Raw genomic sequence first — 27,979 nt, 5'->3', positions numbered from 1 at the left:
AAATCATTTAGGCTGGAGGGGCCCTTGTGAGCCCTCTAGTCCAACCTCTTGGCCCAAAAGTGGGTCACAAATGAAGTTAGAGCAGGTTGCCCAAGGCTTTAATACATCAGGTGCTGAAAACCTCCAGGCAGCTTAGCTGAAGAGCATGCCAGTGCTCCAATAATAAGCACCCGTAAGATCTATTTCTAACATACCTGAAATATTGTAGAAAATGTCTTCATCATAACCCTTGCTTTCATCTCTTGCATTGATATCTACTACCAGTGTGCCAGCTGTAGAATTATCTAGAAGGATCTGGTAGTATGAGGGTTTGTCAAATACAGGTGCTTCTTCATTGACATCTTCCACGGTAACTAAAAGAAGAAGGTCCACGTCTGAGTGTAAACATGAGTTCACCTAAATGGCCACAAACTGTTTATTCAGCTAATGTAAACCAGCACAGATATCTGAATTGTATTGGAGCTCTCTGTTTAAAACAGGTGGCAGCCTTGTTTTCTCTGCTTCAAAATGCTTGTCTTTGTGAATGAAATTATTTATTGCTCAAGCAAGTTTATCACAATGGCTGCATGCTGTCACCACTACCTGTCATGAATAATATCATCTTGTTGTTGCACTGCTGTCCCTTCAGTTTCCATAGTCATCATATTCATCTGGTATTCTCTAGTCGCTGGCTTACACTGCAAGCACCATTAAGACAGGATTGCTTAGTTTTATATTTGTACATGACCTGGCACAACAGGGTCATGGTCCATAATTAGTAAGCTGACCATGCAGGAACATAACACAGAACAAGTAGTAATAAATAACCCAATACTTCCAGTCATTCAGATCAAAAGTAGGGCTGTCTAAAATCTAGGATACCAACTTCACAGAGATCTTTTATGTCGTGCTGGGAAATTACTTTTTGTAAGGGAAAAAAAAACCAACAACAATCAAGTACTGCTATTCTAACAGCACTAAAAATCACTATCAACAGTGTTTTTAACACACTGGAAGCAAATTCTCTGTAAAGGAGCAGAAACCCAACCAAATCCAGTTTTTTGATATCTTTTCAATAAGAAGTTAATAGGTACCCAGATAATGAGAAGAAAATTGTGAATACATTTAAGTAAGTAATGTCAGTTTGTGCAAAAAAAAATCCTTCATTTTTGGAGAGCTGAACATATTTTGAGAAAAACTTAATCAGGCTATAGTGAAAAGGTCACGTTTTCTGATAATTTCAGCATACAGTATTACCACTGAAGGCTGTCTTTTTGTCTCATCATTGCACATGCTGAAATATTGTCTAAGAGAAATTTTCTGTGGCAAACTAGAGCTACCTGTAATGTTTGCTGTATCCTGCATGTATGGCTCTCCAGGATTGAAAGCTTTCAGAATAAATGTATACTGGGAATGACTTTCATAGTCCAGAGGTTGAAGAACTGTGATGTTTCCAGAAAGTTCTCCAACGTGAAATAAATAAGGCTCTGCAGTTATGGTGTAATGAATAATGGCATTGTAGCCTATATCTTCATCGGTGGCTGCTGCACTCAAAATCTAAATGAGAGAAAACAAAATCCAACAACAAAAAATATCACCAGGTTTAGAGTAGCACGAAGAGAGTGGCAAAACACACACAAGACTGGTATTTGACTGTGTGCTGCTTCCTGGCTGAATTGCTCATATGGCTGTTAACTGCATTGCTAGACTACTGACACAGCATACATCAGGGCTGGTAGCAGATGTTACAGGTTCTTAGGTGGAACCTCTTTCCTTAACTCCTGTAAACCAGCAGTTCACATCTGCAAGGCAGATATAGTGGCAGAAATCATACACTGGAAGACAATAAAAAAGCTTAAGACCTGAAGGATGCTGGATATATGCATAGCACCTACAGCATCTTAAAACTTGTTGCCCTTAAGTCCTCTAAAACTAGATACATGCAGTGTGGGATCACTGTTGGGGACAGGAGGGAAAGTGGGAGAGTGGCACAGAGAGCTTTAGGAAGAATCAGTGAGATAGGCACTGCACAAAAAAAACCCCAAACCAGCACACTGTGTGATTTTAAAGACTCCACCAAGTAAAAAAACAACATTCACCAGTGCAGTGTCATCATAGAACACTGCCATTTGCAAGAATACAACTGCAAAGCAGCCTGTTTATTCCTAATGCCACATACCACGTGTGGTGGCTCGTTCTCTTTTACAGTCGCAGAGTACAGTTTCTGAGGGAAGACTGGTGGGTTGTCATTCTCATCTTCTACAGTAATGCTTACAACTAAGCTTGCGTATTGTGGAGGTTTGCCAGAATCAGTAGCCTGTGAAGAAACAGCTCGTCATTAAATGCAGTACTGCATTGATACAAAGTTACTTTACCACTTCACATTTGCTCCAAAAATTGTGAAACCTAGTCTCAGTCTTTCTGATGGGTCAGGTACTGCCCGATGGTGTTGCTCTAGTCGTGTAGTTCATGAGATACTTCATGTCCTCCCGAAGCTGCTATCCTCACCATAGTCACCTGCTTTGCCTCATTTCATGGACAGTGAATCCAAAGCTCAACCTTGGATCCAGATCAGATGTGCCACTAGTCAATGTAAACCATAAGGGTGTACAGGTGTATAATTTTTACGTGGCATTTAACAGAACAGGGAAATCCCTGGCATTTTGAGGGTTTGAACAGTCTAAAAAGCAAGCTGTGGCCCATTCACTGTTAGTTTTACATTGCACAAACATCCAGGACAGGAAAATTCTGATCTGTAAGTCCATATGCTCAATCTTCAATGAATTTTTAAAAGTGTCCATTTTTATTCCTTCTAAAATGTTGAGAAGACAGCGCTCAGCTTTTAGTGTGTTTCCTTGCTGTCCTGAATGCATTCCACACGTTCCTTGACCTGCTGAATTACTCATTAGCAGTAAAGATCTCCTTAAAACATATTAATACATGACAGACAGTGTTGGAGCACTTATTTGTATGAGCAATAATTTATCTGATTAATAGCAAGAATCAATTAAATCAGCTCGAATAAATAGATACTCACATGAATGTTGGATGCAACTTTATGCTTTCATTTTTTACCTTGGAAATCTGTACTTCAGGTATTTTCTAAAAGGTCTAGGGACATTTAATTAAAAATTAAAAAAAAAAAAAAACAACCAAGGGGAAGGCACAAAAAATATGGATTGGAAAAGAAGTAAAAGCAATACAGCAGCATGGCAGCTGCATGGTCTAAAATGGACTCAGAAATGCTTTGCAGATTTCACAGTAAGCTATCATGTGATTGACCTTTAAGATCTGATGTTCATAGAGCATTTATTCCCTATTACCAATTTACACAGCAGGAATCAAAGCTCTGGGTGCAAAACAGTTGAAATACATTAGTAAATATTAATGGCATTCACTAAGAGGAAGTATTTGTCTTGAGATGATTTGGTATTTTCTCTTTGTGTTGAGGATTTTGTGAATTTAATTCACATTTGTCAACTTACTATTATTTTCAATTCATAACTGTCCATCATCTCTCTGTCTAAGGATCTTTTTGTCATCAGCTTGCCAGTAGAGTTATTAACATAGAACATTCCAGCAAAATCATCTTGCAGAGAGTAGGTTATAAGTGCATTAACTCCTGTGTCCAGATCAGTAGCAGGAAATACACCCAAGTCTAGATTAGCTGCATTCTCAGGAGCTGATAGTTTAGTTGGAGTCAGTGCTGAGAAAACTGGAGGATTGTCATTCACATCATTAACCCTCACAGTTACCTGTATTAAAAACAAAACAAACAAAAAAATTTTTAAAAAAGGAAAGAAGGAAAGAAGAACAGAAAGAAAAACAAACATATCTGAGCTGGGGGACAAGTATCCAAAGGAGAATTTTAGTAGGTGGAAGTCTATGGAAAAAAAAACCACAAACACCCAAGGGATAGACAGAAACTTGGGCATTTTTCAGCACGTGAGCATTTTCACCACTTGAGCATCACAGTATTTTTACCTTTTAATTGCTACACATGATATGTCACGTACTCTAAGTTGAAGAGATGAGCCAGACTAATAATCTGGGTCTCATGAGGCTCATCTGCCTCATGCATTTGACTGAGTTAGGCATGGAGTCAGTTTCAGTGTTAATCAGTTTCTCTGATTATAGGTTGTTCACGGAGGAACTCTCTGTCAAGTGGAACAATTGTGAAGTTGACTTTACACTCCTAGAGGAAAATGAGGAAAATAAAAGGCTCTCAAAATCCTCATGTCTGCATAGCAGAAGACACTTATGTGGATATTAAGGACGTAATTTAGTAGTGGATTGGCAGTCCTTGGTTAACAGTTGGGCTCAAAGATTTTAAAGGTCTTTTCCAACCTAAAGGATTCAATAATTCTGTGATATTGCTTAATTTAAAATACATTTAAAAATATTTTATATTCCTTTTTAGATAATATTTTTAGATGCAGTATACTGTACCAAAGCAAGAGCTGTATTGGGTGGCACCACAGAATCAACAGCTTCTACAATGATGCTGTATAGGTCCTCTTCTTCTCGATCTAGTTTGACAAGAGCCACAATGTCTCCTTGGTCACCAACAAAGAACTTGTCAGTATGAGATTTCAGAGAGTACACTACTTGTACAGCTATGCTTCCAGTCAGAGCCTTCACAAAGCCAACAGGAGTCCCAGAGGGTTCATTTTCTTGAATACTGAAGCTGTAGCTGGGGCTATCAAAAGTCAGCCTGAAGCTAGTGTCATTTACCAGCAAGTAGAGAGTAACAGAGGCTAATGAGAGAAAATAAAATAAAACAAAATAACATAAAATAAAATAAAATAAAATAATGAAGTTGCTTCTAAAATCATTGTGATCTGTTGCTCTGTGTTCCTTAATTTGTGGGGAACTAATAGAAAATGTCAGCACACGAGATGTAGGAATGAGAAAACAGAAATAAATCAATAGTAGTAAGGATTAATATGTAACACACAAAATATGATGTCTTTTATATCTAATTAATGCTCCAAAGTAACCATCCTTAACTGATTGCAGCACTGTTGTTTCAATGTGATAGGCAAGCAAGTATCATCAGTTTGAAGTCAATGTGGTATGCAAGTGTTTTCCACACCTTAAAAATCTTATGCTAAATTGCTTGGTAACCAAAGAGAAAGAAGATACATAAAACCATATACATGCAAATTTTGTCATGGCTACTCATCCTAAGAAAATCACTTGTTTTATCTGTTCATGACAAAGCAAAGCTAACCCCTAAACCCTAAAAATACATGAAAAAATTACAGAAAATGCCACGTGACTGAATTCTTTGAAAGAGCAGAAACTAATTTAGGGGTTATTTGCCAATTTCTAATTTGTTTCAATGTTTCTAATTGTAAGAAAATAAAGGAAAATTTAAAGAGAAACATAAATTATAAATATTGTTTTAATACATCTTTTTAGAGTGACTACTACTCTGAAGTCCTGGGTTTTGTACTATAACCACCACTGCAAGAGATAGAATAAAATAATAAATAAATAGAATTACTATACCAAGCTTTTTATTAATATAGTGACTGGGAATAAATCAAAGGATAAAAAGAAAATACTCATCATTGGTGAAAAGTAATGTGGATTCTAACTAAGATCTGTTCAGAACAGTGATAGGATTACTTTAAAAAGTTGATGTTTTCAAAGGTTATGTTTATGTGGGGGAAAAAAAAGAAAGAAGGTAGTGAAAAGATGTAATTTACCATTTGATGTAAGTGGAGGAACTCCATGATCAGTAGCAAAAACTGTCAGTGTAACAACTGTATCAGCTGTGATATGGTCCAGGTTACTGCTGAGGATGATGTCTCCAGTGCGGTTATTTATGTGGAAATCATCAGAGTGGCTGCTGAGGCTGATTGAAGAGAAATCAACAAAACATTCTTACTAATGACTTCAGAAATAGACTCTACTTACTGTTACTACTGCAACACTCAACAGACAATATTTCCCAATTTAGCTAAGCAGTAGGCTTTTATTGTCCTGCCATTAACCTAAATATCTTCGCCTTTTTATTTCCAAGCATGTCTTCCATCATAGAAAAAAAAAACAGCTGTCCTGCCTTCAGTTCCCATTGTACCCCAGGCTTCTGATCTTCCCACAAATAGAAGGTAGACATTGCATACTCAACTTGCACATTCAGCAAAATAAGAAATCCAGTTGACATTCATCTGAAGAATGCAGAAGTGCTGCAGAACTGGATTGCTCCCAAGGAAAGGTAACGTGTTCAAGGCAAAATGTCATCTGATAGCTGAAAACATTCTTTCAAGACACTAGCTTCAAACACCCACAGTTTACTGAGTCCCTTTCAACCTCTACATTGCACGTCCAGGTATCATGTTTTTTCCCACAATACAGGGCTCATACAAAAACTGTTCTCAATTTTTTTATGCATAGTTCATTATGATAGTTAGTGTTCCTCAATCTCCTCCTCTCAGCAAACAGATGATGTGTGGAAAGATGGTCATGCTCAGAGATTCCTGCACTTTCTACTCAAACTCAGCATATAATTCAAAATTTTAGAAATCCAAGTAAATTTTGCTTTTCAGTTCTTAGGCTTATAGAATGGTTTGGGTTGGAAAGGACTTCCAAAGATAATCTAGTCCAACACCCCGGCAGTGAGCAGGGAAATCCTCCACTAGATTATGTTGACAGAGCCCTGTTAAGCCTGACCTTGAATATTTCCAAGGATGGGGCCTCAACTACCTCCATGGGCAACCTGTTCCAGTGTTGCACTACCCTCATGGTAAAGAGCTTCTTCCTAAATTCAACCTAAATTTAATCTTCTCTAATTTAAAACCATTGCCACGCATCCTATCACTACATTCTTGTTGCTAAGTTTATCACAGTATCATCGAGGTTGGAAGAGACCTCATAGATCACCAAGTCCAACCCTTTACCACAGAGCTCAAGGCTAGACCATGGCACCAAGTGCCACATCCAATCTTGCCTTGAACAGCTCCAGGGACGGTGACTCCACCACCTCCCGGGCAGCCCATTCCAGTGTCCAATGACTCTCTCAGTGAAGAACTTTCTCCTCACCTCGAGCCTAAATTTCCCCTGGCTCAGCCTGAGGCTGTGTCCTCTCGTTCTGGCGCTGGCCACCTGAGAGAAGAGAGCAACCTCCCGCTGGCCACAACCACCCCTCAGGTAGTTGTAGATAGCAATCAGGCCACCCCTGAGCCTCCTCTTCTCCAGGCTAAACAATCCCAGCTCCCTCATTCTCTTTCTCATGGTGTAATCATGATTGAGAAGCTCTAAGTCACAGGTTGATGACTCTGCTTGTTCATAAGCTTAAAAATCATTACTGATTATAGTGCTTTTAAAACATCTATGAACACGTCTTATCTTCTTATGACCAATAAAAATCCTTTGTGAGAAATAAAAATACCTTTCTGATTCATTAACAAAAGACACTCACGTCCCAGGAATTTACCTGTATGTAATAACAGAATTGTTCCCAATGTCAAGGTCAGTAGCAGACACAGATATCACAGAAGCTCCTTCTTCTGCTGTTGCTACACGTACGCTGGCTGAGTACTGTGCTTTTGTGAACCGAGGAGGGTTATCATTCACATCTAATACTTGAATGCTAACGTATGTGAAATTCTGGTGGGTGACAGGAGAAAAGCATGAGTCAGAAAATGCACAGGTGATTGAATATGTGAATAAAAGGAAGCCTCAAATGAATATATATGGGTTCTTCTCTTTTACCTGCCTTTGAGGTACTCCGTTATCCGATGCCACCACCAGCAGCTCATACTTGTCTCTAGTTTCTCGGTCTACATAGCCATTAACCACAATGGTTCCGTTCTAGAGAAGGTAACACAGGTCAATGCACAGATCACTTTGATAACATTTGTACACCAGGTTCTCAAAAAGAGATAAGGAATTGTACTCCTTTGGACAAATATAGTTCAGATCCCAAGCAACATCTGACCCATATGTCTTAGTTTTGGACATCAACTTCTATCTCTAAACTACAGAGCGCATGTTGATTTTGATCCTAGAATGCTTACTGTCTTCTCTTTTTACATGACATATCTTACTATGTCAAGTAACTTCATAAAAAGCAGTATCTAACTATTGTTTTCAGCATAGCCAAACACTTACCTGTTGGATGCTATATGGATTATCCTCATCCTCAGATGATAAGTAATACGTAATCTGTGCATTCTGTCCCTCATCCAAGTCAGTAGCAGTCACTTGTCCAACTCTGGCAGGAGTGCCCGGTGTGTAAGCTCCTTCTGGAACCACAAAACTGTATGGCTGCATCTGAAACTCAGGGTTATTATCATTGACATCTAGAACAGTGATGTGGAACAAGGCACTTGAAGTAAGCCCATTTATTTCAGCATCAATTGCCAATACCTGCCAAAGTAAGAAACAGAAGAGGAATTTTAGTGGACTGCATTGCCTTTTTAACTATCTGATGAAGATACCAAAGGAAAAAAAAAGTTCAAGGGAAATGAATAAGCCAAATCTACAGAATCTGTCCACAGATTTACTTGCAAAGTGAATCCAGACGTAGTCTCTCTGTCCAGTTCCATGTCATTCCTTAAGGAAAGTGCTCCAGGGACATCTACAGTGAACGCTGTACTGTTATAAATAAAGTGTCCCTGAGAAAAGCCTAATGGGAATGTCTGGATTTGATTATTCAAATAAACTGTTGATTCATATCAGGAAGTCAGATTCTTGCCAGGATAGATCAGATATCAAGCTGTGTGCCTTGGGCTGCTTTGGAAAGGAGTAGCCTTATTTTTAATACCTCTAGGTGAATAGATGGCATTCTTTCCCTATCCAACAGAGTGGAGTTCCTCACAGTTAGGATTCCAGATTGACTTAGCTGGAAGGGACTGTCAGCTGAAGTCAGAATGAATGTTCCATTGAAGCCTCCCTGTAGACAATAATATTTGTTATTAAACACACAATCACTAAGCTAATCCCTGCAAATGTTTCCTTATTATTTCCCAGGTGGAGAGTATATAAATGTTCTGGTTTAGATGAAGTTCCAGTCAAAAAAAAAAATAATAAAAAGAAGGGAAAGGAGCAAATGACATGGAAGAAATCAATCATGCAGGCTGAGGGTGTCCTGCAGCTTTGTGCCCATTTTGCACTTCTGAACGATGTCCAGATACGGTAGTATTCTGGACCTTACTCAAACCCAAAAGAGACCAGAGCAGCTCCAGAGACAGCCAAATGAATGTTCTGGCTGCAGTAATCTAGCCCTTCAAGAAGTGAATTTAAGTTTCTTTGCTTAAGCATATTTAGGTAGTCAAGGAGAAAACAATCTGCAGCATTTTACAGGTATCATGAATAACACAAATACACTTTACATATAATTTCAGAAGTGCAGCAGCAACAGCAACCGTACTGACATTGTCATTTTACCTCATCTTTGTCAGTAGCTGTTAGTTGAAGAACTTCCATCCCATTTGGGAAATTTTCTAGAATTGAGACATTGTAACTTGATTGTGAGAAAACAGGAGGATTGTCATTCACATCTTCAATAGTAACCAGAACTACTGAATCCGTTGTTTTGAGAATGTTGTCTTGCTGAGCTGCCTAGAACACAGAATTTTTAGCTGCAAATGCCGTACCCCAGTAACAATCAGCTGTTACAGCTTAACACAAGAATGTAACATGACTGCATATATCTGATGAATTAACTTTTCCTTTATTTTCATAGAGTCATAAAATGGTTTGGGTTGGAAGGGACCTCTAAAGGTCATCTAGCCCAATCCCCTGCTGCAGCAAGCAGGGACATCTTCAACCAGATCAGACTGTCCAGAGCCCTGTTAAGCCTCACCTTGAATATCTCCAAGGATGGAGCCTCAACTACCTCCATGGGCAACCCATTCCAGTGTTCCACCACCCTCGTGGTAAAGAATTCGTTCCCAACATCCAATCTAAATCCACTCTTCTCTAGTTTGAAATGACTGCCCTTTGTCCTGTCACTACAGTCCTTCATAAACACTCTGTCTCCATCATTCTTGTAGGCCCCCTTCAGGAACTAGAAGGTCTCTATTAGGTCTCCTCAGTGCTTTCTCTTCTCCAGGCTGAACAATCTGCTCCTGGCTGCGTAGCAGAGATGCTCCAACCTGTGGTCATTTTCTTGGCCCTTCTATGCATTCACTCCTGTATTGAGGGCTCCATATCCTTCCTGTATTGAGGGCTCCAGAGCTGGATGCAGTACTCCAGGTGAGATCTTACCAGAGCAAACTGTCAGAATCAGAATCACCTCTCTGAATCTGCTGGCCATGCTTCATCTTACATTTCAATAGGCAAGATGAAGCCTTAGTCCCAACTGCCCTTAAAATTACTATGAGAGAGAGAATTTTAACAGAAGTATAAAACAATCACTACCTGAATGCCCACAACAAGATATGGACATTCTTCTCTGTCAATAGCAGTCTTCACTTCCAACTCTTCAGTGTCCTCATTGAATGACACAGTGTTTCTGTAAGCTGGGGGATCCACTGAAAAGGAAAAAATTGTAACAGGTTAAGTGAGCATGAACCAGAAAATCCTGGTCTGTCCTTTTAATGGCTGTTACCTTCTCAGACATAGCAAAAATTAACAGACATTCTAGATAAAGGCTTTTTTGTTTTTTAAAGATTCTGTCCTCAAAATGATGTTTAGGAAACTCACTTGCACTTCAAGCATCTCAAATTAAGCACCCTGTGAGCTTTCAGCAATTCTGCCAGGAGAGGGAAAAACTCCCAATGAAAGTGATTTCTCCAAAATGGTCCTGAATGGAAACCTTTTGATGAAATGCAAGCCTTTAAACTAAATGAGAGAGGTGAAGAACATCTAAACACTTTTTAAATGCTTGAAGCCTGCTTTAATGACTGAAATTTAGCCGGTTTATCTCATGGAGCAGCACTGTACATGCAGCTAAACACATCTGACTATACACTGCACTTTCTTTTCATTCTCTTCAGTAACACAGACATCAGAAATTACTGCATAAATGCCTAGAAGAAGATAGAAGCTCTTACCTAGTTTGATGCTGTAAACCACTTTTTCATTTATACCTACATCTCCATCTTTCGCCATTATCTTCTCAGGGAGAACAGACAGAGGACCCAGCTAGAAAACATATATTAACTTGAAAAAAGTACTCATAAACTTTTTTTTTTCATTAAGTCACAATTTTGATTAAAGAAACAAAACCCAACAAACCCCATGTATTTAATCACTGAGACCCAGAGAGAAAAAAAATCTGCCATACATGCCTTACAGAGCAAACTACTTGATTGATACACTAAGTTCAAGAAAAAATAGACTATGAAGCAGTAGTCACTGATGGAATTCTTAAGTACATTGCATTTTTCAGGTTCATTCCTCTCTAGGAAAACAACATGCATGCCTACACTGCAGTCTTAATAGAATCAGTACATTTTAAAAGATAAAAAACATTTTAGAATATCTAAGATGATTCCTTTCAGACAATTAAGTAAAAATTTCTAAGAAAAGGGATGCCAGTGGCATAACACCAGAGTGTTATGTGGCTTAAAATACATTCACATGAAGATAAGGATCAAGAAATAGGGACAATAAAGAAGATAATTAACCCTTTTAATTTTAGCAGATTACTCTGGTAATGTTATACCTTTCAATTCACCAGTTAACACAAAGCAGCCCTTCACCTTAGGCTGGTCAATGAAGAAGAAACCTTATGCACAAGAATAACCTATTTACATTTGCAGCATTCAGTGAAAAGCTTTTACCTTGTTTTCACTGATTTTTCCATAATATACAGGTTGAGTGAAATAAGGGTTCAATGTATCATAATCTTCTATATGAATTAGCAATGATGCAGTTGCACTGTTGTTTCCAAATGTTTCCTGCATCCCAAGAGAAGGAAGAAATGAAGAAATATTGTTATAAAAAAGCCATTTCTCAGTGGAAAATGCATCAGAATATAATGTGTTTTATAGTGTCAAAGAATTTTTAACCTGAAAACTCTCATCCTGTCAGATTTTTTTTCCATTTCTAGAAACCTAATCCTAGGAATAATACTATGAAAAGGTAATTGTTCTTGATTATTAATTTTTATATCAGGCAAGTTGTACACAGTAACACATACACTGTAATAACTACATTTGCTGGAGCTGTACTGTTTATTGTACTGATACTCCAATAAATGTGGCAGAATTACTTTCTAGTTCTACAAGGAAATGAAGGCAGATATATATTCAAATCTCAAAAAAATACAGGCAAAGAGACTGCAGGTGGCAAGATGCAGCAAAAATAGGATAGATACACTAGAGCAAATAGGTGAATGTATGTTAGAATAGTGGAGAATAAATATGTACAATATGCATACTTAAAGAAATACACAGAGAAAGAAACTAGGGCTGCTATTTGAGGGGAGACTTCAACAGTGGCTCAGATATTAAGAATGTGCTGCTTCATCTGCAGTAAAAGGCAAGATGCAAACAAAACTCCCCAAGTAGTAAATTTGTGAAAACAGTCATCTTGTTAAAAAAGGAAGTATCATTGTCAAACTGTCGTGGTTCTCATGTTTCTTTTAATTTAGCTCACACCTTTGCCTGGACTGTTAAATTGAACAGGTTGATCTTGTTGTAATCCAATGTCTTATTCACCATGATGTTTCCATCCCCTTCTCTTATATAAAAGTAATCGGAGTTTGGACCCTAGAAAAAGAATAAATCACATGCTTTACATTATTAACAATTAAATTTTCTTATCTCTCACCATCTTTATTATCAGGCTATTCTTTATAAAGGACCAGGAATCTCTCAAACTACACCACTAGAAGAGAAAATGCCTGTTCTCATCAACACCTATCTACCACTTCTTTCATCAGCACCATTAAACTTTCTGTCTGATTTATCTCATCCTATGGTCAAGAACTAAGACAGGTCAGAAGAATGGCATCACCTTCACCAGTTAGAAAAGGAGCAGAGATAGCAAACTCAGTTCAAGTGGATGACATGTATAGGATCTCAGCAGCACTGGAAATGAAGGGCAAATGAAATGCACACTTGGGAAAGAAGGGAAACAGTTTCACTCTTGCTTCTAAAAAAGGACCACCAAGTTTCTCAGCTGTAACTGAAGAGTGCCGCAAAACACTTCACAAATGTTAAGAAACAAGATTCAGGGCCAGCTGCATGTTAGCCTTATCCTGTGGCATAGTTCTAATTTTAAGCTGTCTTTTTGATGCTAGCTTTTTACAGACTGGTAATCTGAACTGCACAGCCAATGCAGCATGGATCAGGTCCCAGGCTGTATTTTGTATGAAATGGAGACTGGTATTCATAATCTCTGACAAACATAGGGCACTCACCCAGAGACTATAAGTAAGGAGTCTGAACCAAGGTGAATAATCTTTATCCACAGCTTCCACTTTTATAACCACGAAATTTATTTCAGATACCTAGAGGAATAAAGATCATAAAATGCTCAGTCACAAGCCCTTTTTGGTACGCTTCCCAATTTCTGTCAGGAAAGCTGTGCCACCTCCTTAGTATTGCTTATAATGTAGAGCAAAGTCATGACAAATTATTAATTGCAAAGTTTATTTGGCTGCCACTCATCTAGTGCTGGTACCCACTCACCTAAATCCCACCATCTCTATACCTGACTGTTCTCTCTGATGGAAAATTGACAGACAATATGTGTAAGAAGTGCAAAAATTGTTTCCACTTAGCTGTGCCACCTCCTGAACGCTTTTACCTCACCCATGCCTCCAGCTGTACGTGCAGCCTGGTTATTCTTTTTCACACCCACAGGAAGGCACAGAAAAGTCCCATAGAAGAGTACATGCTATGAACTAGTATTGGTGTAGCCATATTAGAACCTCATATGTTGTAATTAAAAAGTATCACAAGAAAAGAAGTATTAACATTTGCCATAACCCACCTCTGATATTGAAGCGCTATAATGAGTTTGTAGAAATTCTGGAGAATTGTCATTTATGTCTTCTAAGGCCAAGAGGCGTCCATTCTCTATCTCATTGATCTTTGGAAGAGAAGCAAAAGACACATTAAAAATGACAGTGATGAGGTAGCAGCATACTGCTGATGCTTCATTGCAGCATATAAAATGAAATCTTCAGAGATGCATCCTTTCTGTTTTGAAAGTAATATGAAAGACTTAGACTACCATTTCTAATAATGGAGTAGAAAGTTCCTGTAAACAAAATCTTTAAATGTGCCAACTGGTATGAGTGAAATACATCTTCTACAAAGCAGAAGTACTCTTAACCTCCTGCACCATACCTTTAAATGGAAGAGTATATCAGAAAATAATAATTTCCAGTAAACTTAGACAAAAAATGCAGCTGATAAAACACATCTTTTACTTACCGTTCCAATCCTTTGGCAAACAACAGCGTAGAAGAGGTGATCATTCTGAAAATCAATGAACAAGCAAATAAATAACAGGATTATCAAAGAATGTTTATGTCAAAATCACAGAAATCTTCTGCAACTTGAATCCTCAGGTATGCTGTACCAAACCACACTGCTTATAATAGATAGCAAAGTCATGACTAATTATTAATTGTAAAGTTTATTTGGCTGCTATTCATCTACTGCTGGTACCCACCCACCTAGATCACATCATCCCGGTGCCTGACTGTTCTCCCTAATACATAATTAACAGAGAATATGGTCTAAGATGCATTAAAAAAATGTTTCAACTCATTCAGGAAATAGCCAAATTAAGAAATGTGAAAATAAAAGGTGGAAATACATTTTCATCAATTAGAAGCCTCGATGGTGAGTTTTAAGATCCATATGGATCAATTCTGTCAAGTACAGTGCTACTCCAAAATAATACATGTATTAAAAAACAGGAAAAAAAGCCTCCACTTACTCTGCAGAGGTAGCCAGGAAAAGTAGTAATATTACTTCATAGATTCCTGGTCATTCTGGAGAGGAGGAATGGCCTCAAAAGGGCCTATGCTTTTGTTCATCAACCACCAGAAGCCAATGGACCAACTCGTGCGAAGTAAAGCACTTGCATAAATATTCATATGATTAAGGATCACATTCTGCCAAGTTAGAGCTGACCAATCTTGGTTTGATGAAATGATTTATGTTACTGAGAGAAGAGTTTTAGGAAAAGTGGTGCCTATCATCACAGTGTATTTACAACTTCCATTACAAGTGACAACACATGATTAGGAAAAAATCTGTCTGTCAGATACCAGATAAGTTTACAGTTGTAAGAAACTGAGGACATTTAGCATATTAACAGAAGTAGATAGTGAAGTCTAAGCTGCTCTTTCTGATGAGTCACTTTTGAAACACCAACCTCTACTGTGAGAGTGCAATCAAAATTTATGTCTTAGAGCTACTGTTTTCACCTGCCACTAAAACCTTTATATCTAGGTTTTACATGCGGTGAAAAGAATACCTGAAGGGCATCAACATCCAGTGCCATCTTAGTCCTCACTGTTGCATTAGTAGATCCAGGACTATAGATAAGGTCCACATATGGTAAGTGATCGGGGAAAATGTACTCTTTTAATTTCAAACGTGCATCAGGTGGGATATTTGTAATCCACTCTATATCACCTGTAAGAGAAAGGGTAACAGATTAGATTGCTTTATGGGAAAGAAATACATGGCTTCATTTCATAGGTATTGACAACTAGATTACTTAGAATCATAGAATCAACAAGGTTGGAAGAGACCTCCAAGATTATCCAGTCCAACCTATCACCCTAGCCCTATCCAATCAACTAGACCATGGCACTAAGTGCCTCATCCAGTCTTTTGGTTATAGTTTGTATCATTATGGCACTTTCAGCTAAACAATAAGAGCTGCTAAAGTCCCCTTAAGTACTATGCACAAGTGTACTGATGTGTTAAAACCACATAAAGCCACTTTTCCCAATACATTCACACTCCAACAATATGTCCAGAATGAAAAAGCTTGGCATTATTTACACCTAAAATCACACTACTTTCTTGAGATAGATTTATGGAGCAAAACTATTTTCACATTTAGTGTGAAAATGTAATCAAAGTGTAATCAAAGTCAGGAAATGTAATCAAAACCAGTGAGAGGCTAGCCAGAGCTGCATAGGACAAATTTTAGCATTTCCCAGACACAAGAACATTTCATATGTCTTAGTTGAATCTCTTAAGCAGGTATAATTGAGTGTGCATCTGGATTCAGGCTCACGGTTGTTTAAGCTGTGATTGTGATACAGGACAGTAAGCATACAACCCCTCCTTTAATCTTTTTCTATTGGTACAGGACACTAAAACACAGAACAGTGCAACCTTTGCATTGATTTGAATGTGACTTTCTACAGCCATATATTTAGGAACTACTGCTTTGAAAATATTAAAACTTGTAACTTGCAATTAGCATGATTTATATTTGACTCACTATCACTTCAGTAGTAAGTGTATTGCATGCTTGGTTAAACTCTGAATCTGTGTTTGAACTTGTATTTGAAATGTGTCTTTTCCAACCATCCACTGTCCTGCTACTGACAATTTTATCAGAGAGATTACAGTATCACAGTATCACCAAGGTTGGAAGAGGCCTCATAGATCACCAAGTCCAACCCTTTACCACAGAGCTCAAGGCTAGACCATGGCACCAAGTGCCATGTCCAACCTTGCCTTGAACAGCCCCAGGGATGGCGACTCCACCACCTCCCCGGGCAGCCCATTCCAGTGTCCAATGACTCTCTCAGTGAAGAACTTTCTCCTCACCTCGAGCCTAAATCTCCCCTGGTGCAGCCTGAGGCTGTGTCCTCTCATTCTGGCGCTGGCCACCTGAGAGAAGAGAGCAACCTCCTCCTGGCCACAACCACCCCTCAGGTAGTTGTAGACAGCAATCAGGTCACCCCTGAGCCTCCTCTGCTCCAGCTAAACAATCCCAGCTCCCTCAGCCTCTCCTCGTAGGGCTGTGCTCAAGGCCTCTCACCAGCCTCGTCGCCCTTCTCTGGACATGCTCAAGCATCTCGATGTCCCTTCTAAACTGGGGGGCCCAGAACTGAACACAGTACTCAAGGTGTGGTCTAACCAGTGCAGAGTACAGGGGCAGAATGACCTCCCTGCTCCTGCTGACCACACCATTCTTGATGCAGGCAGATTAAAGTTACCTTACTCATATTTTCAAGGTATTTGTGTTTATAAAATCAGAACCACAGCATATAGCTGTTTGGAAGAGACCTCAAAGACCATCCAGTCCAACCATCGACCCAGCATTGAAGGATCAACACTAAGCCATATCTAAATGCCAGGTCCACAAGCTGCTTGAACACCCCCCAGGGATGGTGACTCCCACAACTACCCTGGACAGCAGTATTTATCTTGTCATGGAACACATTATCTGGATTGGATATCTTCCAGTACCTGAAGGAGTTCTACAGGAAGGCTGGAGAGAGGCTTTTCTTAAGAGTGTCTAACAACAGAACAAGAAGGAATAGTTTTAAGCTGAGAGAGAGCAGGTTGAGACTGAATCTTAGAAAGAAGTTCTTCAGTATGAGGGTGGTGAGACTGTGGAATAGGTTGCCCAAGGAGGTTGTACATGCCTCCTCTATGGGGGATTTCAAGGCCAGGCTGGATGAGGCGTTGAGCAATTGAGTCTAGTTGTGACACGTCCCTGCCCATGGCATGAGGTTGGAATAGATGATCTCTAAGATCCCTTCCAATCTAAGCCATTCTATAATTGCAAATCCATAATCCAATCTCCTCTCCAATATTTTGTGAATATCTCTCATCTCCACAGAATCACAGAAACATTTAGATTAGAACAGACCCTCAGGATCACCAAGACCACTGATAACCCTACTCTACGAGGTTCACCCTAAACCATATCCCCATGCACCACATCCAAATGACCTTTAAACACATCCAGAGTTGGTGAGTCCACCACCTTCCTGGGCAGCCCATTCCAATGCCTGACCACTCTTGCTGGGAAAAAATTCCTCCTAATGTCCAGTCTAAATCTACCCAGTCACAGCTTGAGGCCATTCCCTCTTGTTCTATCACTATTTACCTGTGAGAAGAGACCAGCACCAACCTCTCCACAATGTCCTTTCAGGTATCTGGAGACAGCGATGCAGTCTCCCTTCAGCCTCCTCTTTCTTGAACTAACCAGCTCCAGCTCCTTCAGTCACTCCTCATAAGATTTACTTTCCAGGCTCTTTACCAGCTTTGTTGCCCTCTCTGCACTCACTCCAGCACCTCCACATTCCTCTTGTATTGAGGTGCCCAAAACTGAACACAATACTCGAGGTGTGGCCTCACCAGAGCCAAATACAAAGGGGACAATCACCTCCCTACTCCTGCTGGGCACAGCATTTCTAATACAAGCCAGGATGCCATTGGCTTTCTTTGCCACCTGGGCACAGTGCTTGCTCATATCCAGTTGCTTGTTGATTAGAACCCCCAGGTCCCTTTCTGCTGAACAGCTTTCCAGCCACACTTTCCCAGGCCTGTAGCATTGCTTGGGGTTGTTGTGACTCAGGTGCAGGACCCGGCATTTGGCCTTGCTGAAGCTCATCCTATAAACATCAGCCCACTGATCCAAACTATCCAAGTCCCTCTGCAGAGCCTCCCTACCCTCCTGAAGATCAACGCTGCCACCTAACTTGATGTCATCTGTGAATTACTGATGACACATTCTATGTCTTCATTAAGGTCATCAATAAAGATGTTTAAAAAAAAAACAGATGGTCTCCAACCTTTAATTCCCCCACAAGTTCTTCCCTGTTCACAGAAGCAAGTCCAGGAGGGCATCTTCCCTGGTTGGTTCCCTCACCAGTTGTGTCAGGAAGTTACCTTCCACACACTCCAGGAACCTCTTTGACTGTTCTCTGCCTGCTGTATTGTATTTTCAGCAGACATCAGGGAAGTTGAAATCTCCCATGAGAACAAGGGGGAGCGATTGTGAGACCTCTCTCAACTGCTTATAAAAAACTTCATCTACCTCTTCATCCTGGTTGGATGGTCTACAACAGATTCCCACCACAATATCACTCTTGCTGCCCTTACTACTGATTCTTACCCATAAAGACTCAACCCTATCATCACCCTCATCAATTTGTATGGTTTCCTGTGTGTCCCTAACATAGAGGGCCACTCTGCCACCTCTTCTTCCTTGACTATTCCTTCTGAAAAGTTGTGGTGTCGGTCTCTAAGTGCTTACACGAAGAGAACCTTGTCTTCTTCCAGCAGCAAGGAGTGTCTGGAATGTTGTCAAGATACCAGCCCAAAGATAATTTTGAACTATCACTGCGTGTAAGGAGAAAGTCCAGAGAGATAGCTCAGGACAACTGGGCTGTGCCTCAAGGGCACAGTGTTGCCTAGTATCACATTATTGTGTGCTGTTTTGAAACTGTTTTAAGAAAACATTCTTGCAAAACATTCTTTGCCTGTTGATAACCTGTCTAACCCTCCATCTAGAGCTGAACACATTGAGACACAAGTGTCAAGCAGCTGCCTAGGAAATAGTATTCTGTCCAATGGAGAGAGCTTAACAAAAAGGAAGTGCTGGTAACAATTGAAGCTGCTTGTCTCTCTTGCGTATTCATTACAGATATGTTACCAACTACACTTACACGTATGGCACACAGAAAGGGTCAGGCATTTGTCTACCTGATTAAAAATTAAATGGAGGGAAATGTGGGTGAAAGAGAATTCTTTTCCTTTCTATCACAGTGCAAGCGTCAGACACAGCAGCTAAGGTCTTACAGCTTGAAAGAAAGGTGGCAACAGTGGAAAAACTCACTGCTCTATCATAATTGTTCTCTGTACCTTGCTAACTAAAAGCCAGAAGCAGTGAAGTTTGCCTGTGGAAAGTCAGCATGGGCCTGGCACATGCTTCTGTGAGATCATAAGGGTTATGACATTGTGAGATTGCTGTATATCCAATAGACAAGTCAAATTCCAACTGTGGTGCTGCCTTTACCAGATGGCATAGTCACAGACAAAAGCCCTGCCTTTTAGCTAACAACAATAACCTCTCCAGTCAATGGTGGGAGGAAAGAAGGATGGAGCTATCCTCTACTATTGCATCTGCAATGTGAATACAAACAAAAAAAGTAGTTTGCTCTTCTGCATTGTGCCCTCTTGCAGCCACTGTATTTGTCTTAGTGTGGGATTTTGTCTTCAAGGCAATCACATTTTGCCAGCTAAACTAAGGAAGCATAGAAAATGTGGGGGTAAATTAATATTAATTTTGTCAGGTTACACAAATTAAATAACCATCATAATAATGCAGAGTGTGCCACACTAACAAAGAAAATTAGAATAAAAAAATGTAAATAGATGGAGTGGCTCTCACTGATCCTGTAATTCCCTGTACTTCAAGCCTGCTTGTCCCTCCACACCCCACCTGCTCTCCTCACTGTCTCAATAAATGAAAACATATTCTTTCAGAAAGGCTCCAGAGTCTGAAGCAGTGCAGACATCTGGAAGCAAAGCAGGGTTGTGGTGGCAGTGGGTCCTCGTGATGCAGGAGGGAAGGAAGAGATCAGCTTTTGTGGGCCAACTGGAAAAAGTGAACTGTAAACAATTTTCTTGTATTTGTTTCTATTCAGGTAGGGAGATCCTTGGGTTGGGGAATTTTGGAGTTTATGGCATCCAGCCATGAAGGCTACTGTAAGTCAGTTAATAATACAGATACATTATTAAATACACCATTAGGGAGTAAATCAGACAATTCTAGAATAGAATCATAACTTTACCTGTATATTCATCCAAAAAGCCTGTCAGTGTGAGTGAGCTGGGTACTGTGTCACAATTTATACTTGTGATTTCTAAAAAGAAAAGGAAAAGTCATGTACAAATGACACAGAGACTATTTCAAGAGATAATACAAGGTTAAAATTTGTATGCTATATAAATCCACATGTACACACTAGTTCAAATTAAGCTGAAAGACATTTATCACAGTAGCATCTTGATATACTTTTCAGGTTTTAAAACAATACAACATTATAAGGAGCAGGTAAACACTGGTGTCTTGGATTCAATCTGTCCTCACCCCAAAAAAATCTACAATGAAGGACTTCACAGCTTAAAATGTAACTATGAAAAAAGACATTAAAATACCTAGCTACAGAATTACCCTTCTTTTGCACCCTGGCCTGTCTGAAACTTGGGCTTTATTGCCCAGCAATAATAAATCACTCTTGATTCCCTGCTGAAACAGTTGTGGAAATCGTAATTGAAACTACGTTTGTACCCTGTCCTTGTAAATGTGTTGTGCTCCTGAGAGAACTGTAAACACAAAGTCATTCACCATGGAAACATTAGCAAGAACCCTAGAGCTTGGCGTAAAGGTACAATGGCTGACCTACCATAAACTTTTATACAGAGTTAGTACTTTTGAAATACACTTTTTTCCTGAGAAGTGGCTTTCATAAGTGGTTTATTGTACCTCAGTGACCTGTCTGGGTAGGCAGATACTGTCACATTTGCACCGCTCTCGAGGTTCTCATTTATAAGCGAGCGGTGGACACATTTCTACACAGGTATAACAGAATACTTCCACAGTCAGCAGCTGCTATTTATGGGTCTAATTTGCTGCCTTCTTCTCAGAATATTCAAAAGCCTACTTTGGAAAGCAGGGCTCTGGACTGCTGAAAAAGATTCAAAAAAATGGAAGCTTTGAAGTGGTTGGACTTTAACATCATAGTTAAATAAGTAAAATTCAGTAATTGAACATTCTTCTTGTTTTTATAATAAAGACAGAATTTCCCTCAGCCATTCCTGTTGATCACCCGGAGCCCTCAGAAACAAAAGACAGATGCTGGATCATTTTCACTGTTATGAAGATCCTCTAGGAAGGCTGAAGGACCCAAATGATATTAAAACCTCAGGTTTCATCACACAGACACTGTTTCTGCTCCCAGATTCAGCTAATGGATAGCTCAGTTTCCACTTTCTGGAAGCCCTTTCCTCAATGCACTAAAGAGAAATGTTAAGGAAGCTCTTAAACTTCAATGAATGCCAGATGTAAAAACAGTAACCAGTTCAATCAAACCAGCAGAGTAACAGCAGCAAGGAATTCAACTTACACATCCTCAGACTCAACCTCACTCTGGATATATTATTTAACATCTGCCGTAGATACAAGCAACACTACCCCTCTACCCCCAAATCAAAGAGAACATGTAAAAACCCACTGTACATAGAAGAGCAATGGATTCCAACTTGTGATCATGGAGCCCAGGAAAACCCACAGACAACTTCCACGGGCACCAGAAACGTTGTTTGCTTAGATGTTATTTCATCAGTCATCAGGGCAATGTATTTCAAACTTCTAAGACTGTAATTTGTATTAATTCATTAAGTTTGATTTTGCTCCTTTTCAATAAAAGCAGGGACAGACTCACAAGCAGTTACAAAAACAACACTACTTACTTTGTGCATCCAGACCGATGAATATAACCCAGTTGATCAAAGCAAAGCCCAGAGATCTAGAAAATGCCATGAGCACTGCTGAAAAAATATCCTACTGAAGGCAAGAATGGATGATTGTTTCTCACATACAATATTTGCAAAGAACAATTTCATTTACTATTAATAAACTCATTGCCACCTTGATAAATGCTGCAGTAAGAACAAGGTGAAAGACTGGAATAACCCTCTGAGAGAAATCTACAGATTATATAACGTGTGTAATTTTCAGCTGGCGAGTTCAAAGTCCCTTTCAGGCAATAAAAACCAACCAACAAGGAAACACCACTTTGTGTCATAGCACAAACAGCAAAATCTAGTTTTATTTTAATACTCCACACAGAAATGAGGATGCATTAGTTAGTAAGATTTCCTGACCAATAGCAGAAAAATCTATGTACTCCATAGGAAAGAAAACTAAGTGAGGTGTCAAGTGGCAGAGGGATCAGCATTACTCCTTTTGATTTCAGAACAGTATGAGTATCTTCTCATAACTCTGTTCCATAAGAAATAATTACAGAATTCCTGCTGCAAAAACAGTAGTTACTATTTGATGCAATAAATGGACGTGGCACTTGGTGCCATGGTCTAGCCTTGAGCTCTGTGGTAAAGGGTTGGACTTGATGATCTGTGAGGTCTCTTCCAACTCTGATAATACTGTGATACTGTGAAAAGCAGCACGTCTGAAGTATGCCTAGTGCTTTACATACAGTATACATTCGAATCAGGTTTAGTAAGCAGTTGAGACATTTTATTTTCAGTGAAGTTCCTTCAAAAGAAAATTGACACTAAAAGCTTGCAGAGACTGCTCAGAGGCTACAAATGACATAGTTAATCATGCAGTTTGTTTCAAGCATTTGGAGGTAAATGCACCCTTAATTCAAAGAAGCAATTGATTACGCAGTAAGGAAACTGCTGCCTGACCAAGGTATTTTCATGTTTGTGCTAACATGTTTTGTCACCATGGATATTAAAGTAATTGCTATAGTTTGAATGAAAATGCAAAATACAATAAAATTGCCTATACTAAGAAGATAATTTTGCTTTCCTAGCCTTAAGTAATTGAAATGGAAATGTGGGTGCAAGTCAAGAAGTGATTTAGATTACATATATATTAAAAGCAGTTCAATCATGGGCACTATCTCCTTGAACAAGGACCACATCCAAACTTGATTCAGTAGTGTTTAGTCTAGAGCCATCCTCAGACAGTTATCTTTCCTCCCCTATGCCCATGATTGCCAGGCCTTAGCAAGTTTATGTGACCAGCTGCCGAATACAGGTCTGCGCATAAAATACCTCCTCAGAGGAGACAATTTTCCTGATATTGTTCACTGAAAAGCATCACATGCCTTGGTGCTATCATAGCCAGGCCAGAGGCTAGATATGCCACATTTGTACAAAAAACTTCTAGCAACCAAGCCTCTTGACCACTGGAAATATTTATGTGCTGGAATCTGAATTCATGAAAAGATCTGCTTTTAGGTATTACAAATCACAGTGAAAGCAAAGCAACTTCAATGCTTTATGGACTCTCTGTTAGCTAGAGCCATCTTAGAGAACTTGAAGCCAAATGGTGAGACCTTAGAGAATAAAACTCCAGAATGATCTCCCTCCCCTACAGGAAGGTAGCTTAGTGTGCTAGTTTGAAGCTAGCTAGAATGTTTTGGTGAGAAGGATTAAGATCACAGGCTGTGAAAGAGAAACAAGGGTGATATCTGCTTTGCTCATAGGCTTGCTGAGAGGTATAAGAGCAAGAATCCAAACATAGATAAGGGAGTTGCTCTCTGTCTGGGCTCTGGGAATTTCCTCTCTAACCTCACCCTCCCTGTCTCTCATTAAGCCACTTTGCTTCCTAGCCCCCCTGGCAGACTTGCATTTTTCCTTGGGGAACAAGGCAAGGTCTGGGGTAAGGTAGAGGGTGGGAGAAGGTGGAAAGGTGGTTGGGAGCCCCTCCTAGGGACTCAGGTTTCTGACTGTTGTGTTTCTGTATTACCTTTTGCCTTGTATACTTCTGTATATAAATATATAAACTGTAAATATCTGCATGTATATTGTGCTAAGATGTAAATACAAGCTTCATTCAAATTTCCAGAGCCAGTTGAGTCTAGTTTGGGTGATTTACAAAGTGTGGGGGGGCGGGTAACACCCAAACCACCACACTTAGAAACTGAAGGAAGTGAATCAGACACAGACTCAGTGCAAAACGAAATAGAAGAAGCCACCTATAGGCAGGTGTAGAAGGAAAACTGGTGCAAGGATATAATGCAATGCTGTAACCTGCTCTCAGTAAGCTGCAACAGCTGTTCAGCTGGGAGGGTCCTAGTTTGAGGCTGCTGTACACAATTCCTTCTTCCTGTTCCATTGTTTTCTCAAGGATCAGTGCTCCAAGTCCATAAAGAAGCCACTTGAGTCCCATAATGGTATCAAGCCTGATGATGTTCATTTGTTCTTCACACTTAGGGAAAGAGGAGAGTGAAGATGTGCACATTTAAGGCAAGATGATTTGTAACACCAAACAAGCTATAAAAACAGGCAAGAATACAACTTGGCAAGGGTAGGCTGGTGGAAACAGTGCTTCAGGTTTTGTTTTAAAGTGCCATTGAAAACCATTAACCAGAAAACATCAACCTAGCATCCAGCTGTGACACTAAGGACAATGCACAACACAACAACAATGCAAAACAGCAGGACATAAATGTCTCCCACACCAGACTGACAAGCGACAGGCACCTACTCAAGGCTGTGCAAGAATGTGCAGCCTGAACCGAGGATGTTGTCTACCTATAGCAGTAGCACCTGTCAAATTAGTGTTCAAAGCCTACAGACCTCTGTAACTTTGTGTCATTTGCTTTAATCTTCAAGCTGGCTAATGGTTCCATCAACCTCCGTCATCATGATGCTCAAAGACAGGATGGGACAGTAACCTCAGGGCCTCAGCCATTCTGTGCTGTTTCTTGGCCTCAAGCCTGGAGAAGCCTTATTTATACATAAGGGATTCAACAGTCAATCTATTCCTGCGGTACAGTAAATTCTGCATGAGTGCAGTCTTCTTTACTTCCTAATTACAAAATAAAGAAAAAAACCCTCAGAACACAGTGATATAGTTCATACAGATTAAATGTCACCAAAAACAGATGCAAGAGGAATGTCTTCAGTGTATGTCTATGTATACTGCTCTCTTAGACATCACTAATAGCTTCAGATTTTACATTTCCCTGGAGTGGAGAGGATAATGCCTAAATAGAAGTATATTTAATTGCTCAAGCAAACATCTGGTGCACAGGAGCAGTTTCCCAACACAGTATGATTATGTCTGGACACTCAAGAAGAGCTTTTGTCAAAGTGTCCTCTCAGTCATATCAAATGCCCATGCTACTCTGTTCTGTTTACAGACTGGGGGCAATCATATGTCCACATTTCTCCTTAACATTTTTCTTGGAGCCATTACTGAGTTTAAAATCCTGTCTCCTTCTCCAAGATTTCTGGACATCAACCAAAGACAGCTTTGCAGTGCAGCAAGTTAAACATACATATGACAGCATGTGCAGTCTTCCCAGTACACCAACTGCACAGCAACAGGACATCCATACAGCATTTTCTAGAAGGAGCATCACAGAAACTACTCCTATTCATAGCCCTCAGTAGTGCAGCATATGAACTTTTAATCCAGTTTCAAAACACAATGCAGATAAAAAATTGTTTTAAATTCTGGTAGATTTGTGGCAGCTCTCTGTTCAATGACATCCTGTTCTTGACAGCAAAGAAGCCTGTCCCATGGCAGTGCAAATTAATGAAATACACGTGTGTGATTGAGACCATCAAACAACACTTACATGCTTAAAGGTATCTACAAAGAACTCACACACTTCATAAATCAATAAAATTTATTTCCATTGAGCCAAGACAAATTTTCAAAATTAACACATGATAAAAATCCAAGGTGGTTGGCAAGGGGGGGGAAAAACGCAAAACAAACAAAAAACTGTGCGTGATATATGTCGTTATTATTATATGCTCAAAAGAGTTCTGAATAGAGCAACACTGGCACTCTTCCACAGAACAAAACCAATGGCATTTTCCCTTCTCTTCATAATTCTGTGAAAATTAAACACACACACCTGCAGCCTGCAACTTTCATAGCGAAGGTTAATGTGGAAATGTGGAACAATCCTCTATCAGAAATCACAAAGTAGTAGTAAAACATTCTACTGCGCTTTTATACCCAGTGGATATTACTGAAAGGCCTTCCTCAGCAAACACTTATTGCTGTTCTGATGTTTAAGATCTCAAATCTGCAGAAGTACTTGCAAACAGGCCTCAGGCATTAATGAAGCCTTATATGAATAAAGCACTCTTGCCCAAAATCAAAGCCATCGAGATACACGGTTTTGTCTGTTGGTTTCATTGGGCTCTAAATCTGCTACAACATTGGACAACACACAATAAACAACATTAATTTTAAACTGTTTCAGTAAAAGTCTTTCACCCTCAAAGAAGTATTCTGAAGTATTGCTATCTTAGTATTCTAACACCTACTGAAAATCCTCAAGAAACAAGACAAAAAAAGGCCTGAATGAAGAGAAGAGTGCATTTAAACAACGATCCCCCTCATCTTACCTTGACCCACCCTCCCACCCAGGATCTTGCTTATGTAATTCCAAACTCACAATTTATTGTTCAGCCATGGCCTGGAGTAAGCTTTCCCTGAGCACTCTTTCTACCTGTTTCAAAAAGTCAGAATGTGGTTACTTGAATCCTGCCATTATTATTGCCATAATTGCCACATTCCTTGATAATATGCAACATATTTGCTAGGCAAATCATTTCATTTCAGTAGCCCTGGATTTCACATGTAGACAAACTTGTATTCTATTGCTCCAAATACAGAACTTGAAAGTGCATCTGACTTCTAAACAGTATTATTCAGGCACGTTTCAGAAAGTAACTAGACCCAGAACATGTACATGCACAAACATGCAGAATTATGAGCATGTCTGCTTGAAAATTTTGTGACACAGTACTGTTAAGAGAGAAGTGCTTTGCATCCTAAGGACTGAATACTAGAAAGGAACAAAACACTGTATTGTGCAAGAGGAGTCAGATACAGAGTGGGAATGAGTATTATAATTTCACATACAGGTAAAGCAAGCATTTCATGTGCAAGATGCAGCACTGCATCATCATGGCATTTATATCACCTTTGGAGGTCCAGTCTCTACCTGCCACCTGCCTTCATATAAATGGGAGTTGTGTGATATTCACAAGGAAGCCTCAGAGCTGTATTAAAATTTTGTTTAACCTAGTCTAGGTCACAGGTATTATCATGGACCTGAAATGCAAATCCCTGGAGGACTGATCTAAAATTGTACCACCAAATACTACACAAAATAAACACGAGGAAACTTGTATTAATGCTGCTAATGGTATTCAGAATTCAGTAGTCTTGCTTTTTCCTTTTCAGTATCTCTAATATACTAAAAGGCATATTTGTGTCTTCCTCCATAAATAAAGTTAGTCTGATAATTTAACTTTATAGATTTATAAAATATTTTCTATGCAACTTAATGCAACAGCCTAAAAAAAAC

At 39.5% G+C, this 27,979-nt stretch overlaps 1 protein-coding gene across 1 annotated transcript; it reads right to left on the bottom strand.

Moving 5' to 3' along the window:
* Positions 1–132: 132 nt before the first annotated feature.
* On the bottom strand, positions 133–24,837 carry LOC135177083 (protocadherin Fat 4-like). The gene is made up of 20 exons (XM_064146749.1): positions 24,672–24,837; positions 15,379–15,539; positions 14,325–14,369; positions 13,879–13,977; positions 13,304–13,393; positions 12,540–12,650; positions 11,721–11,837; positions 10,989–11,079; positions 10,354–10,466; positions 9,379–9,552; positions 8,756–8,884; positions 8,101–8,358; positions 7,702–7,800; positions 7,424–7,596; positions 5,694–5,842; positions 4,429–4,736; positions 3,465–3,734; positions 2,159–2,296; positions 1,320–1,536; positions 133–353 (listed from the first exon to the last, which is right to left on the bottom strand). The coding sequence occupies exons 1-20, from the start codon at positions 24,835–24,837 to the stop codon at positions 133–135; spliced, it is 3,129 nt and encodes a 1,042-aa protein (XP_064002819.1).
* Between the last annotated feature and the right edge of the window lie 3,142 nt (positions 24,838–27,979).

The sequence above is a fragment of the Pogoniulus pusillus genome, chromosome 7 (genome assembly GCF_015220805.1).
Source record: "Pogoniulus pusillus isolate bPogPus1 chromosome 7, bPogPus1.pri, whole genome shotgun sequence".
Lineage (NCBI taxonomy): Eukaryota > Metazoa > Chordata > Aves > Piciformes > Lybiidae > Pogoniulus > Pogoniulus pusillus.
This window is presented reverse-complemented; position numbering and strand designations above follow the sequence as displayed.

Bases quoted from the DNA above. Each gene is read 5' to 3' on its own strand.
- LOC135177083 (XM_064146749.1), bottom strand. From the start codon at position 24,837: ATGAACATCATCAGGCTTGATACCATTATGGGACTCAAGTGGCTTCTT. The intron at 13,978-14,324 runs GTAAGTAAAAGA...TCTCTTCCAAAG, and splicing joins TTTGCCAAAGGATTGGAACG to ATCAATGAGATAGAGAATGG. The intron at 354-1,319 runs GTAGCTCTAGTT...TTCTTCTTTTAG, and splicing joins GGATACAGCAAACATTACAG to TTACCGTGGAAGATGTCAAT.